Source organism: Plectropomus leopardus, chromosome 19, assembly GCF_008729295.1.
Source record: "Plectropomus leopardus isolate mb chromosome 19, YSFRI_Pleo_2.0, whole genome shotgun sequence".
NCBI lineage: Eukaryota > Metazoa > Chordata > Actinopteri > Perciformes > Serranidae > Plectropomus > Plectropomus leopardus.
In genome coordinates, this window is record NC_056481.1 from 25,368,403 (window position 1) to 25,384,008 (window position 15,606).

At 38.5% G+C, this 15,606-nt stretch overlaps 2 protein-coding genes across 2 annotated transcripts; one reads left to right on the forward strand and one right to left on the reverse strand.

Moving 5' to 3' along the window:
* Window positions 1–463: 463 nt before the first annotated feature.
* mrpl27 (mitochondrial ribosomal protein L27) lies at window positions 464–3,552 on the reverse strand. The gene is made up of 4 exons (XM_042508311.1): window positions 3,449–3,552; window positions 1,991–2,119; window positions 1,109–1,176; window positions 464–1,021 (listed from the first exon to the last, which is right to left on the reverse strand). The coding sequence occupies exons 1-4, from the start codon at window positions 3,540–3,542 to the stop codon at window positions 815–817; spliced, it is 498 nt and encodes a 165-aa protein (XP_042364245.1). The 5' UTR covers window positions 3,543–3,552; the 3' UTR covers window positions 464–814.
* A 175-nt stretch (window positions 3,553–3,727) lies between these two features.
* On the forward strand, window positions 3,728–13,089 carry eme1 (essential meiotic structure-specific endonuclease 1). The gene is given in 10 exon segments (XM_042508313.1): window positions 3,728–3,817; window positions 4,722–5,470; window positions 5,645–5,772; window positions 6,638–6,727; window positions 9,673–9,794; window positions 10,512–10,578; window positions 10,580–10,654; window positions 11,120–11,235; window positions 11,322–11,511; window positions 12,856–13,089. Coding segments are annotated over 9 exon segments (1,689 nt in total). The 5' UTR covers window positions 3,728–3,817; window positions 4,722–4,746; the 3' UTR covers window positions 13,033–13,089.
* The last annotated feature ends 2,517 nt before the right edge of the window (window positions 13,090–15,606 follow it).

Sequence of the window (15,606 nt, forward strand, 5' to 3'; positions counted from 1 at the left end):
CAATTTTCTAGAGGACTATATTTAAAATTATCATCATTATATATTTCAAATTATTTAATAGAATTAATATATTTTTGAAGCAGTTCAGGTCATTTCCTTTTTCTGTTTTATTCTATACCTTTCTGTTTTTTATTTGTTTGTTTTGCTTTGTTTATTTGTTTGGGGTTTTTTGTTCTAATTTTCAGATAATTTTTCAATCAATCAATTTATATCAGAGGGCTAATACATGTTGAATTAATATTTTTAAATAAATACTAATTCAATAAATTAAGTACAGAGTGCTAACTTTTAATATTATTTATCTTAATTTTTTTTTTCTCTACAGCCCGAGCCCTATCCGACCCGGCCAATCAGCGCAAACTATCCAGTTTGGATAGTTTGGACTGAAACTAACCTGTCTGTCTAACCTGTCTGGATCCATTGAGCTCGGGTTGAGATTCAGAACTCTATTAAGTGCAAAGACTTTCAAATATTAAACTTTATTCGAGGAAATACAGTATGTATTCAGTTTTACAGCAAAGACATCTCAGTTCCTTAAGGTGTCCTTAAGCCCTGGATAAACATGAACACCAATATCAGGGACTTAGGATGATATTCATAAATACAGAACTCAACGGCTGTTGTGTGATGGCGGAACTAGAAGACAGGAAGCAAGGAGATACCAAAATATTTCCACCGACTCCTCTCTGCTCACTGGGTGACTATCTGCTGTTCACTTAAATCTCCAAATATCTGTCAGCACAAATCCTTCTTGATCCCGGCCACCGCAAAAATACCTGTGAAACAATGACGTCCCAGTCTAGTCATGTCCGTTTCAGACCATGTCCACCAGTTTAAACTTGCCCTCCTGTTTGACGGGTACGACGTTGATAAAGGTCTTGTAAAGCACGGCTCCTTTTGGCAGCTTGGTGATGATCTTGGTGACCTCGGGGTCGCGTGGTGGCGGAATATAGACCTCCTTGGTGAACCTGACGTGGCCGTCCTCCAGAGCAAATAGTGTTTTGTTGGTTCCCATACCCACCTGCATAACGGGGACATGCAGAAGATGCACAATGAGAAGGTGTACGTTTTCACATCAGTACTTTTGGATACAGAGAGTGTGACTCACATGTGCTCCTGGGTGATACCTCATCAGCCTCTGTGTTGCAAGGATGTTACCCGCGTGGACAAAATTACCTTGTGACCAAATAAAAAGAGATGTTAGATGAGCTAAGTTCCACTATTAACGCTCATTATTACCATTATGTATTCAGACAACATCAAAGGCGTACCATACATTCACTGTCCCGGCTGTCACTTAAAGGAGCATTCTGGTTAAGGGTTGACAGATTAGCGGCCTGGCTGATTTTTGGGCTGTTATTTGGCATTTTGCCAATTTGGCGATAAAATTTATTAATTATAAAATGCAAAAAAAAGGTCAGCATGGAAGGAACTTTTACTTTGTAAAACATCAGGAAGCTATTTTGGTTTTTTGATTTTTTTTAATTTAAATTTTCACTCAACTTAATAAAAAAACATTGCAGGGAACTTGCTAAATATAATGTTAAAGTTTCAGTTTTGATTAACATTTGCTTAAGACATTTAAACTCAGTTTTATGTTGGAGATTGTTGTATTCCAAATTCTAAATAGACAGAAAAATGTTCATTTTTATTGTAAATGCACACTGGTTCCAAGTATCTTTCATTGTTCTCAGTTAGATCTAATGATCAAAAAACCAATATCTGTCGACCCTTTAATTCTGGTAATTGTCTTTAAGGTTTTAACAATGTTTTACACACAATTCAGACTCCAAAAAGGTGGGATGCTCTGCAAAATACAAATAACAACTGAATGCAATGATGTAGTGTTCCCTTTTAACATGTTCCCATATTCAAATGAATATAGCAAGAGACAATATTCAAAGTTAACACTGATAAACATTTTTTAAATATACAAATGCAGAATAGCTGCAGTGTTTACAGGAAGTGATTTTAAATAATTTGTCATTACCATCCTGTTTTTTGAAGCCATATCTGCGACCAGGGCTCTTTCCTCCGAGGTTTTTACAGCTGCTACCAGATTTCTTAGAGGCAAACCTCACAGAGTCCAGAAGACACGTCTGACCAGGTGCCAAAAGACCTGAAACCAAGTCAAGTCACATACAGCCCCAGTTTCAGCCACAGTATCTCGATATCACTCATTTGCACAATAACTTTTGACACCACAACAAAATCAATGTTAATTCCCATTAACCCTTTGAAATCTGGACTGACATCACTTATCCTGTGCTGCATTCAGATGCATTTTACAAACATTTAAACCTTTGAACACTGACCAAATTGGTTTGATATCTTTCAAAGGGAAAAGGAAAAAAAGGAAAAAAGGTAATGTCTGCACACTTACTCCATGCCACACAACTTTATTGAGCACAACGTTTCAATCCTGCCTGGATCTTCGTCAGGTCAAATTATTTGATTAATTTGGAAAAAAAGTTACAAGAATATTATCCGAAAATGAAGAAAAAAAAGAAAAGAAAAAGAAAGGCCAAAACCAAACCAAGTGTGATCATAAAAAAGTGCTGAAAATAAAAGATGTGTGTTTATTTTATTTTGCTGTAACATAGTTTTCTGGATATTTTCCAGATTTTTCTCGTGTGATAATTTTCAAATACTCCTCCCCTCTTTTTAAATCAAATTTTCAGGGAGGATTTCTTGCAAATTGTGGGACATTTCTTGCCAGGTTGGCCATTGTCTTTCTCTCTTTTCCCTGTTTTAAAGAGAAATCCAATCAATTTGTTCAGTTTCCAAAGGCTTGTTAAAACCGTCTGATCGCAGCACAAGAAACCTGATGTTGATCCAGCTTTGAGAGAGTTAAGTTACTTGTTACCTTCTCCCCGTGTTTCTCAGGCCAACCAACCCAGTTTGCAAACGTTTCATAGAGTCGGGTCGTAAACTGATAAGCATGGCATTTAACACAAACGCGTTCATTTGTTCCGTTCAAAATAAGTATTGCTGTGTCTACATTGGCATTGGGGGCATCAACCTGACATTCATTGCTAATGTACACATTCATAAGCTCGCACGACTAGCTAAGTTAGTATGCTAAACGTTTAAAGCGTTGTAAAATGCTAACAGAAAGCGCAGAACTGCTGGGAATAAATTCACACATTTCTTGCGTTCACATGAGCAATTTGCGGTTTTAATTTGTAAAATGCGTGTCATATCTGTTTAAAAAATCTAAGTATTGTTATGTTTACGTTGGTATCAACAGTCTGACATTCGGCGCTCGCGTACACATTGAAAAGCTACCACGGCTAGCTAAGTTAGCATGTTAACTATTTAAAACGTTGTAATATGCTAACAGGTAGCGCGGAACAGCCGGTAATAACTACACATATATCTCGCGTTTACACGAGTAATTTATGTTTCTAGTTTATATCATACTAATTTAAATATCGTTACTTCATACCTGCTCGAGACTTGAGCATCAAGGACGCCAGCGCTGCCATCTTCACTGCTGCCGCATCCTTCGCTTGCGTCATATCTGGGTACTTCCGCTGCATTCAATTTCCCTCAGAAAAATGCTGACCCAAAGATAGTTTCTTACAAAATGCGATGTCGCAGCAATGTAAAGTTACACAAATAAAATCAACTGCGTTAAATGACTAGCATTAACGTTAGCTTTTTATAAAACGAACTCAAATTTGTTGACAAGACTGGCTGTGAGAAACGGAAGTTTCGGGTCGTCCCACAAACGTGAATGCAGCACTGCATGCAACCCGGGGAAATCAAATGAGCGGCTGCAAAAAAGCAAAAACACAAGAAGACTGAACCACAAGTAAGTGGAAGTAGCAAGTATCTTTGTACTTAATTAAACCACTTCTAATGCAGAATTGCACTATTTTCGTGAGTATGTTAAGCTTAACCCAACGTTTGCTCACCGGCTCTTTCTATTCTGACGCTATCTTAGCTGTTCAGTGTTAGTCCATGCTTTAGATGGCTGTAACGTTAGTAAGGTAAACTGGACTTTGGTGACTCGCCGTGTTCTTCGTTACTCACAACAAAATCAGTTTAAGCAGTTTAAGTCTAATCGCCAGGAGCATATAATCATGTGATAAATTCACATCACATTAAGCGATTTCTGTCATTGTTCCCCCGTGTTCTCTGCCATCAAAACACACGGTAATTGGTGCTAACAGGCAGTCTGCATTAATTATAAAAAACACAATTTTCTTGAAATAAGTCTTGTTTGGTGGGTAACATGAGCGCTGAATTTAGCAGAATATCTATGCTTACTGCATATTTTAGTTTATGACCTGGCAGATAATATGTCACCTGATAGTACAGTAAGAAAATTAAAACTAACAGATTTGAGAAAGAAGTTTGGTGGGTCACTTGGCAAGAACATTTCACTCAAAGAACGTGATTTGTTAATAATATTTTAAATGCAAATTCAAATTACTCCATGAATGAAGAGTATATAATTTGCTCATTATTTTAGCTAAATTTTACTTTAATAAAATAACATTTTTAAAGAAACTGTCCTCTCATACCACTTAAAAAAATCAGATCTAGACACATATCTAAAACAATATCAAACTTAAAAATGTAATAAAAATAATCATCCCTATTAATTTATGCAAATCTTACAACTTAATAAGTAATTACAATAAATTGAAAAAAGGTTGTTTTTTAATGGTGGTGTGTCTGTTATTAATTCTTGTTTCATATGTAATATACAGTATTTTTTCTCGGCCATGAAAAATCATGGGCAGCTACAGTGACTCCACGAGTGACCTGGATGAGGACTTGCCTGTGTTTGACTTCCTCCAGCCGGGTAGAAACCTCTGCCAAGCCACGCAGAGCCGCACAGAGAGCTCAGCTGACCTGGATGGCCCTGATGCCAAAGACGCAGCCATCTCCTCCTTGGCGAAGGGCACCGCATGCACAGGAGCGGCTGATGTAATGATGATCAGCAGTGATTCTGATGACGATGCACCGTATGTCCCCCTGGCACAGAGGCTCAAACAGAGACCAGACAATGTGATTAATGTGATTAGTGCCTCCTCCGCTGTCACTAATGAAAAAGATGCTGAGCAGCGTTCGCCATCCAATCTGGTCAGCTCAGGGCTGTCTCACCAGAATGGGTTTTCAGAGTCCGAGCTGCTTGGCTTCCATCAGATGAGAACGGTGGGCTGTGGGGTCTCGGATGGCCCCGATGAGGTGGCGGCTCTCCCTCAGCGATGGCTGCCTCCCGCCAACACCTCTCCTGCCAAACAGAAACCAAGCAAGCGGACGGCGGAGGAGATCCAAGCCTGCAGGGAGGAGGCTTTGAAGAAGAGGAGAGCCAGGGAGGAACAGCAGCGGGGAAAGGAGATGCTCAGGCAGGAGCAAGAGAGACAGAAAGCAGAGAGGAAAGCTCTGGCGGAGGCTGCCAAGGCTTTGAGGCCAGAGGAGTGTATCAAGCACATGGTGGTGGCTGTGGACCCAGGTACTGAGAAACAGTCAGACACACCTGGCACTGAGCTGGAGTGGAGAACTGAATCCCTCTCAAGTCAGCTGTGCTGTGAGGCTGTCGCATGTGTCTGCTCTTATTGTCTTCTGCTTTGAAGGCATTATTCAGTAGGGTTTGTTGTGGCTGTGATTTGTGTTTTTGTGTTTGCAGCTCTCTTACAGCTGGAAGGAGGCGGGACTCTGCTGGCGGCGGTGCAGGCTCTGGGCTGTAGCTGCGCCATCGAGAAACAACCCCTCCCACGCAGTGTCAGCTGGATGAGGAGGGCTCCCTGCGCACAGGTGATAACACACACACACACACACACACACATTATGTTCCCATTGCTGTGTTCTCTTCAAGGTGAATATATACTTGTCAAATTTCTTGTGACACCTTGCTGTAATTGCCTTAACCCTTCGACGCCTGGATCAACAGTTTTCTTGAGCTGCACTGATACCCCTTTCAGAAGCATTTAAACCTCTGACACCTGAGAAAAATGCTTTGATTTCTCTTCAGAAAACGGGAAAAAACATAATGAGTACCATGGCAAAACATGGCCTGCAAATTGAAAAAAAAAAAAATTTAAAAGGAAGTGACAAAGATATTATCCAAAAAACAGAAAAATGTCATACTTTATCAGTGTATTTTTAGTATGATGTTACAGAAATATCTGTATGTATTTTAGCACTTTCTTTTGCTCATTTTCTTATTTATTTTTGTTTGTTTATTTGCCTATTTGCAGACGATTTTCCTATAACTTACTACTAATTCCTTGCATTTTTTTTCCTTTTTTGCTTATTTCCAGGTAATTTTACTACTTTCTGGCTATTTTTATTTGCTTATTTTCAGGTAATTTTCTTATAACTTTTTATTAATTTGTGCTAATGTTTTCTTTTAATTTCAGATAACTTTGTGTAATTTTTTTTTTACACATCTCCTTGCAAAATTTTTATGCCATTTCTTGTTAAGTTGTACATTGCTTTCTTCCGATGCCTTTGAAAAAAATCAAGCCAATTTGCTCAGGTTTCAGGGGGTTAACCATATGACACCACTGAGAATGAGAAGCAGTTTTTATTTTAGTAATACCACTGCACAGTAATAATAAAACATTTAGTAATGTGTGATGGAGCTCTGATCTGCTGTCTGTTTCCTGTGTGTCTCCAGACAGAGGATGGAGTGTGTGTACCAGAGGACCATGTTGTGATGCAGATGACAGTTGATGACTTCATCACTCTGATCCACGGCTACATTCAGGTCTGTGGGGCAGCAGCTGCTGCTTCTTGAGCAAAATCACTTTATTATGCTGATTTCAGACACCTTTTACAAGTATTTAAACCTTTGAATTCTGAGAAAATTGTGTTTTCTTTCAAAAATATGGAAAAAAGCAATGAGCAACTTGGTAAGAAATGTTCCACAAACTATGAGAAATAAGTAAATATGAAAGTTATATATAAAAAAAATACTCTACTCTAGAGATAAAGTAAAAGCTAAGGAAAAAATCTATTTATAATGATCAAAATTACACAAATAAAATTATGTCACACAATTATTAGGATTTTAAGCACTTTTTCCAGGTCACTTCAATCTTTATTCTTTTTTTCCCCCTTTTTTTGTTGAACTTTTTTTTTCGTCTTTTTGGGATATCCCTGTGTTTTCTCATTGCATCCTTCCCATGTTTTTGACAGAAATCAAGCCAGTTTGCTCGGGTTTCAAAGGGTTAACCACAACAAGCACACAGTGAAATGAGCCCTGATGAAACTTTAATGAACCTAATGAGAAAATGTGGTCCTTCTAATAACAAGCAGCAACAGAGTAGAGCCCTGAGAATAAAGCTGAGGTAAGAGCAGAACAGATGGAGCCATATTCAATGTAACACAGCAGAAAATGACATCAGAATAAAATAAATCAAAGTATGTTAATGAGAAAATATGAACTACAACAAATACTCGTGTACGAATAAATAGAAAAAATTCAAGTCATGTTATTGAGCAAATAGCTAAGGAGGAGGTTTATGTTTTCTAGGAAAGTAAATACATTTCGTGTGACCCCTTAAAATAATCAAATATTATATATCTACAATAGTTACTGTGTGCAGTTTGCTGAGAGGGCAATGGAAGATGTTAACTGAGTGTAGAGCCCTTATTGCAGTTGCAATTAGGCTGTTTTTAAAAAATATGTGTGTCTTAGTTCTGCTCAATTCTTGACATTTTATTTTCAACTGCAGTTTTGGCTTACCAGGATTATGAAAACAAAATACTGTAAAACTTCAATCAATAGCCTGAGCTATTATCTGCTTAAATTATTGACCTCAGCAGGCTTATGTTTGGGACAGGCTTTTATTTTCTTTCACACAAAACTGTTGCTCATCAGAGAGGGGAAATATAATCAAATTTCCTTCTGTTTGAAACCTTGGCAAATTAGCTTTATTTATTTACTTACTAACAAAAACATGAGAAGAAGGTAATGAGCAACAAAAGAAGAAATGACCCAAGTACAATAAAATTACCTGTAATTTTTTTTTAACTGAAAGTAAAAAAAAAAAAAGAGTTAAAATCAAGAAAAGAACTGAAACAAATTTAATAATTCTGTAAAATAATTTAAAATATGTAATTATAATAATTATGATTATACTTTACCTGACATTTTTCTTTAACGTTTTAAAAAATAGTCTTGATTCTGCTGATCTCTTTTTTTTCCGCATTTCGTTTACCAGTGATATTGTCTTCTTTGGTGCTCATGGAGTCAGTAAAATTAACTGAATGACTGAATCATAGAGAATCTTACCAAGCTAACACTGTGAGCAGTATGTTCATATTGAAAAAAGTTTAAATGTTTATAATATATATATATATATATATATATATGTATATATATATATATGTGTGTGTGTGTGTGTGTGTGTGTGTGTATATATATATATATATGTGTGTGTATATATATACACACATATAAATATATATAGTATGCATAATCTAAGCACTAACTAACATTATCTCTAGCAGGTAACCTAAACACGTTATTTATACATCCAAAGAACTATACATCCAAAGAAGTGCATGGTAACTGGGCCTCTAATTGAGACAGACCTTTATTTGTCAAAATGCGTCACCACCCCGGCCTTGTAAAAGGGACTGGGTGTGTTATTGGGACTAGGCTTTATCTGAAGTTTTACAGTTCATGGTGTCATTATTACCTACTCAGAGAAATCCCCCTTCGTAACCTGAAATCGGTCAATCGCTAACATCTCTCCGACCTGCTCTCACGTGATGATCTCACAAACCATCTCAACTCAACCCTGTCTTCCTCCCTCCACACCCTGACCCCCCTCAAAACTAAAACCGTCTTCAACACCTCCTCACCCTGGACAGACAGGCTGCCAACTTGAACGACTCATGAGGAAAACATCACTCACAGTCCACCATGAAGCTTACAAACTCCACCTCAATGCCTATAAAGATGCCCTCACTGCCGCCAAGTCTGTCTACCGCTCCATCTTCTTCACTGACCCCTCCCAAAAACCCCAGAACCCTCTTCTTCAAGTGAACAACCTCCTCAAGCCCTGCTCCAACACCCCTACCACCTCTTCTCCAGATCTCTGCAACTCTTTCCTCTAGTTCTTCGCTGACAAAATCAACACTATCAGTGAATCACTATCCTCTGTATCTGACCCCCCACCTCTACCAGTTCGACCTGGCCACTCCTTCTGAAATCTCCAAACTCATTAGCTCTTCTAAACCCACTACCTGCTTCCTTGATCCTCCCCCAACAGATACGTGACTCTGAGTCCCTCACCATCTTCCAGTCCTGCCTCAAAACCCATCTCTTCTCCTCTGCGCATTCCTAGCAACCCCCGCCTTTTTTTTTTTTGTAAAGCGACCTTTAGTCTTTGAAAAGCACTATATAAATCCAATGTATTATTATCATTATTATTATTATTATTATTATTATTATTATTATTATTATTATTATTATTATTATTATTATTATTATTATTATTATTATTATTATTATTAATAAAAAGGATTAGTAATTTCCATAAACAGCTGGTAGTAGCAAACAGTAGTTTTATCAAACAAGAGGAAACAGTGCATGTTTTGGGGACTATTTTCAGTGGTGAGTTAACTTACGTTTGGTGTTGCAGTGATTACTTACAGCAGCAGGACGATGTGTGTGTGTGTGTGTGGGTGTCTCCAATGCAGGAGGAGAGGCATGGCAGGCCTGGCTCCGGCCCGACTCTGACGTCCTGGGTGCAGGAGCAGCAGAGGCGTCACCCCACTAAGATCCTCAGCCTGGTGGTCATCGACCTGGAGAAATATTTCAGGTAGGCGAGGACAGCATCAGGGTCAAATTTTTAAGTCTATGAAATGTCAGAAAATAATTCATTCTATATCAGCTTGGTGAGGTCTGCAGGATACCAAGAGAGACGTACACGTACAGAAAAAACTCTTTTTCTTTTTTTTTTTTTTTTTTTAAATCAGTGTGCCACTTGATGGGATTAAAGAACAAGAGAACATTTTACTAAATTGCAAATTTGGCACAAGTAAAAGTGAGTCAACTGAGTGAAACTCAGTTTTCAGTGGTTAAAACTTACAAACGCAGCTCACATTGGAGAAGCAGGAAGTGCCACAGAGACAACGTAGGAGAAGAGAGAAAATGGGAAACAGGAGTCAAGTTTCTAAAAAAATTACTGCAGCTGAACCCCTGAGCAAGGCACTGAATCACTTGACTGCTGCAGTCGGTATCTGACAGCAGTCTGACTGATTGGGCAGAGAAGGCAGAGGAGACGCTGTGAATGTGTTCAACAGTGAAGAATAGTTCTCCATGAAATATTAAAAAACAAGGAATGGCACTCAGATAGCTTGTAAACTAACCTAAAGCGCTCCTCTGCTGCTGCGTGTGGAAACATGTCAGCTATCACTGTCAGCAGTCTGGCAAAACTCAGCTGACAGCAGTGTGAGAGTGAAAGATGTGTGAAATGTGGCAAAGGGAGCTGCCCAGACCTGAGGATGTCCTGACATTTACCACTTTCTGTCCTCAGATCCCAAAAGTCTCAAAGCCAGAAGCGGTTTCGCGAGGCAGTCACGGGTGAGGAGCGCGGAGGAGGAGGGACAAGTGAAGAAGAGGAGGAAGAATGGTGGAGCGAACGTACTACCTGAGGTGTCACGAGTTGAACTAGAGGAGGTAGGTCTGTTACCACAGGAAGTACATAAGTATTTTTTCTAAAACACAATTTGTTAAACACGTCGTCAAAACATCACTCTCGCCCCTGCCATGTTACGTCTTTTGGATCTTGCATTTTACAGAAATTGATTAGGACGCTGTTCCTCCCTCTGTCCCTGACTCAGAAGTGAGACCACTCTGTTCCCCCTTTTTGCAATCGTATGTTATATACAGAACGGCGAAGCGGCATGACGGCGCATTACTCCTGCCCTGAGCAGGCAGTGTAAAAGTAGTTACAGACATAATCTGAATATCACATACAGCTCCTTGAAAATGGACTTATTTGTTCATTTAGGACTTTTGAACTCATCTAGGGGTTAGGATAGGTCATTTCTGAGTGGTAAAGAAAGCATTAATTGAAGGTATTTTTAAGGGATTCTTGTTTCATAGTGATTTACATAGTTCTGTATTTTAATATCCCATCAGGCCGTGGTGCATCTCCAGCTCCACAATGGTGTGACTGTTTGCTTCTTATCAACCTGGAAGGACTTCTGCGATCACATCACCATGACAACCAAAGCTGTTGCCGAAGCCCCTTTCAAGTGAGTGATGTTAGTTTTAGCTTCGGTCCAGCTCTTTTTCTGTCAGATCAAACAGTCATTCTCCGTGTTCCTGTGTGTGTTTTCAGGCGAGAGCGGGAGAAGACGGGCTTCTCGTTCCACCTGGAGAGCGAGTGGGCGGGGGGGCAGCGGGTGGATAAAGCTGGGAAGGGACTGCTGCAGGTGTGGAAGAGACAGATCCAGCAGTTTAACAGAGTCAGTCCAGACATGGCCTCAGCCATCCTGGCAGCGTATCCCTCCCCACAGCTGCTCAGGAAGGTACACTCACTGCTGACACACTCCTCAGAGCAGCCGCATTTACTGTCTGTGCACCACAACAAACAGGATTTTTAAACATTATTTTCTCATAAAAGCTATGTACCATATCATTCCATTTGAACAAGTAGCTTTTCTCGTGATAACAGCATCCCACTTTTGTCTGGCTGAATCGCAAAACTACCAGCAAACTGTCTCAATCAGAGAATCTCTTTAGTACATTCATGTCTATATTGGTTTCTTAAAATAATGAGAAAAACATCCAGTCAGTGTCTAAACACACAACACTATAGTCCAGTGATACTCAATTTATGGCCCGCAGGCCAAATCTGGCCCCCAAGTGGGTTTCTGGTGGCTCCCCAACCATTTTCTAATTCACAATAAAAATAAAGTGATTTACACCGGGAATTGTTTTTGTACTTTTAGAAAACATAAGCCCCCCCACACACACCAAAAGGTTCCTAGCTAGGCCTCTAATGTCCTTAAATCCTAGACACATCCTAAAGTCCAAGAATTTGTCCTAAAATCCTGGAGATGTCTTAAAATCATAGAAACACACTAAAATCATAGAAACATCCTAAAAACTTTGAAATATCTTAAAATCCTCAAAACATCCTAAATCCTAGAGATGTCCTAAAATCCTAGAAACGCCCCAAAATCCATGAAATGTTCTAAAATCCTAGAGATGGCCCAAAAATCCTCTAAGCGTCCTAAACCCTAGAAAAGTCCCAAAGTCCTGGAAATTTCCCAAAATCCTAGAAATGTCCTCAAATCTTAAAAATGTCCTGACATCCTAGAAACATGTTTGGGGCTGCTATGAGTGGCCCCTGGCCTCTTGTCATTTTGCAAAAGTGGCCTGAAAGCAAAGCGAGTCGAGTCTTCCTGATTTATGCAGTGACTGTGTTTCTGTTCAGACTTCTGCTTTATCTTTATATTTCTGTACGTTTGTGTTTTTCAGTCAGACAGCATCAGGAGACATTTGCCTGAATTCCCTATTACTCATCTTTGACCTCCATGTAATGCTTTTCTTTCCTTTTTACATTTCCTGCTTTTGTGTTGATTATATATCCTTCATATTCTGCTGCCTTTTAAAAAGCAGCTTCTGTGCAAGTGCAGCCTCCTTTTCACTACAAATGCATCTTACAGATAACACCCATTTTTCCCCTCAGGATGTTAATTAAGTGCAGCCTGCAAGGGAATGACTCTTTTATGTATGCTTCAGTACCATGACAACACATCTATGTTGAAACATTTTTGGTTGTATTTAAAGAGACACATCCACATACATACTAGAATTACTGTAACTTTTTGTTTTTTGTCATTATTAAAATGTTTGTCTTTCTGCAGGCTTACGGCCTGTGTAAGAGTGAGCGTGAGAGGATCTCCCTGCTGTCTGACCTTCTGATCCGAAGAGGAGAAGGCGTCACCTCAACGACTCGCCGCGTCGGCCCGGAGCTTTCCAAACGCCTCTTCCTGCTGATGAACTCCTGTGATCCTGAGCAAACTCTGGACTCCACCGTCTGACCTGTGGAAAGAGATTTCTCTCATCTTTACACTCTGACAGTTTCTGTTTGGTATTGAGTTTTATACTAGCTAGACTTCTTTTTTTATAACAATGCATTTTTATGTTGTTTTCTGTTCTGTATATATAAACGTTTTAATAAAAAGATTGCATTTTAATGAAGTCTGCTATCAGTAAGTTATTTCTTAGAAACGTCAAACACAATGATTTTGGGGGAAGCATTCAAATGCGTCTCATTCCAAATTGCGGTCATTCTGACTGGTTCATGCTAACTTAACACTCACTGTTTCCACATTAAAGACTGCAAAACACTGCACATTGTGGGAAAGCATATACATTTCAGCATGATATTAATTATGATGTCTGAGAGATGGTGCAGCACTTTTTTGCTGTTCCAATTTTCTTTGTCACCAAATGTATCCCCATGTATGAAGAGAGCTGGACACAGCGTTTCAGATGGGCCTGATTCATGCTATGAAAGCTGCTGAGTGCTGCTGGCTTACAGATGTCACTTCTACAATAGAAGTCTGAGAAAAAATGATTTTTGGGCCCAATGGCAGCAAGGACAGACCTAGAAGTTGTAATTACACAGTTTGGGAACTATGTCAGATTTGCTTTTTAGCCTGGCATATATATACATATATATATATTTATATACACATCTATCTATATCTATATATATATATATATATATATATATATATATATATATATATATATATATATATATATATATATATATATATATATATATATATATATATATATTCAATCTAATTCTCAGATAATTTTCTTGTACTATTTCCTGATTTCTTACAAATTTTTTGGGTCATTTTTTTCTTTTGTTGCTCATTGCTTTCTTCCCAAGTTTTTGAAAGACATCAAGCCAATTTAAGGTTTCAAAGGGTTAACAATGAGGATTATCTAGCCAAGAATGCCCAAACCAGTGTTTTTCACAGTTTACCTCTGTTGGGACAATGTCTCTGTGACTCACCCCGCCTTTAATTAGTGTAACGGCGTTCATGTGTTCAGCTGCTGTCCAGGTGACTTTCATGTGGATAACCTCCCAGCTGTCTGTGTCATCCTCCAGTGTCTCCTTTGCTATGTGTCGAGCTTTGTTACGGCCAGCCCTGTTTGTGTTTTCATGGTGTGCAGCGGTAAAATGCCCCCTCGAATCTGCTCCACTTCACTTTGCAATGCCCACGGCTCATTTCCACCACATTAGCAAAAATGGAACCTGACCAAGAAGTGATGAGTGCCTGGAACAGAGGAAAAAGAGGGAGAAAGAGACGGATGGGTAACAAGCTGTTAAATGGGCTTAAGAGATGAGCAACATGCCTCACCCCAGGTGCTGCATACAGAGAGACACCCAGAGGTACAACAGTCCTCGGTGACACGGGAGGCTCACACAGAGGAAAAGAACACAGTAAGCTGGGAAATGAATACAACACGTCTCAGGCTCACTCGTACTGAAAAAATACAGCCGAGAGCGATGACGAGTTAAAAGAAATTCTAATCACAGACCCTCAATACCACACTGAACTCCCCTTTGGTAGCGTTTGTTCCCACTGATCTTTAAAAGTAGATTTTCCTCTGTACATTGTGTTAACTCTTAAACACCTGGATCGGCATCAGTATTCTCGTGCTGCATACAGACGCCTTTAACGAGTATTTAAACCTCTGAAACCTGAGAAAATTGGTTTGATTTCTTTCAGGAACACGGGAAAGTAAAAGTGACAAACAAATTATCCAAATATTAGCTGGGAGAGATTATTAGATATTATCAAAAAACAAGGAAAATATCTTTAATTCTCTTAATTACATATTTAAAATTATGTTCTAGAATAAAACTTACTTATTACTGCAGCGCTCTATACAATTGATACAACAAATTTCAGTAAAAACACATAAAATGTATCTTTAGAAACAGCATACAGACAAGTATAGAAACTTATTTAACCCTTTGAAATCTTTTCTTCTTTTCTGCTTTCAGATGGTTCGTACAAGTATTTAAACCTTTAAACCTTATTGATACAATATCTTTCAAAAACATGGGGAAAAAGGCGATAAACTTGGTTAAGAATTGCTCCACAAATTGCAAGAAATTAGTAGATTTAGAAAATGGTTTTAAAAAGAGCTAGCAGAAGATGTCAAGGTAAACAAGAAAAATGCTAGGGAAAAATACTATAATTATCATAATTACATATTTAAAATCACATTACAGAATTATCATTTTAATTCACTTTTTCCAGGCCATTTCCTGTTGCTGTTTGTTTTTATTACATTTCTTTTTTTTCTCCTTTTTAAAATAATAATTTTCAGATAATTTTCCAGTACTTTTTACTAATTTCTTGCTACTTTAGTGTAATTTCTTCATTTATTGTTCATTGCCTCATGTTTTTTTAAAGAAAGAAAATCAAGCCAATTTGCTCAAGTTTCAAAAGGTTTAATTAGGACACATTCTCCAACAAAATTAATATTCGACCATGTTTATTATTTCTGGTGGTTTGTTCAAAAGCTTGGGGCACTAACAAACTAAAACTATCATGACTAAACAATGCTGGGGGAAGGTGAGG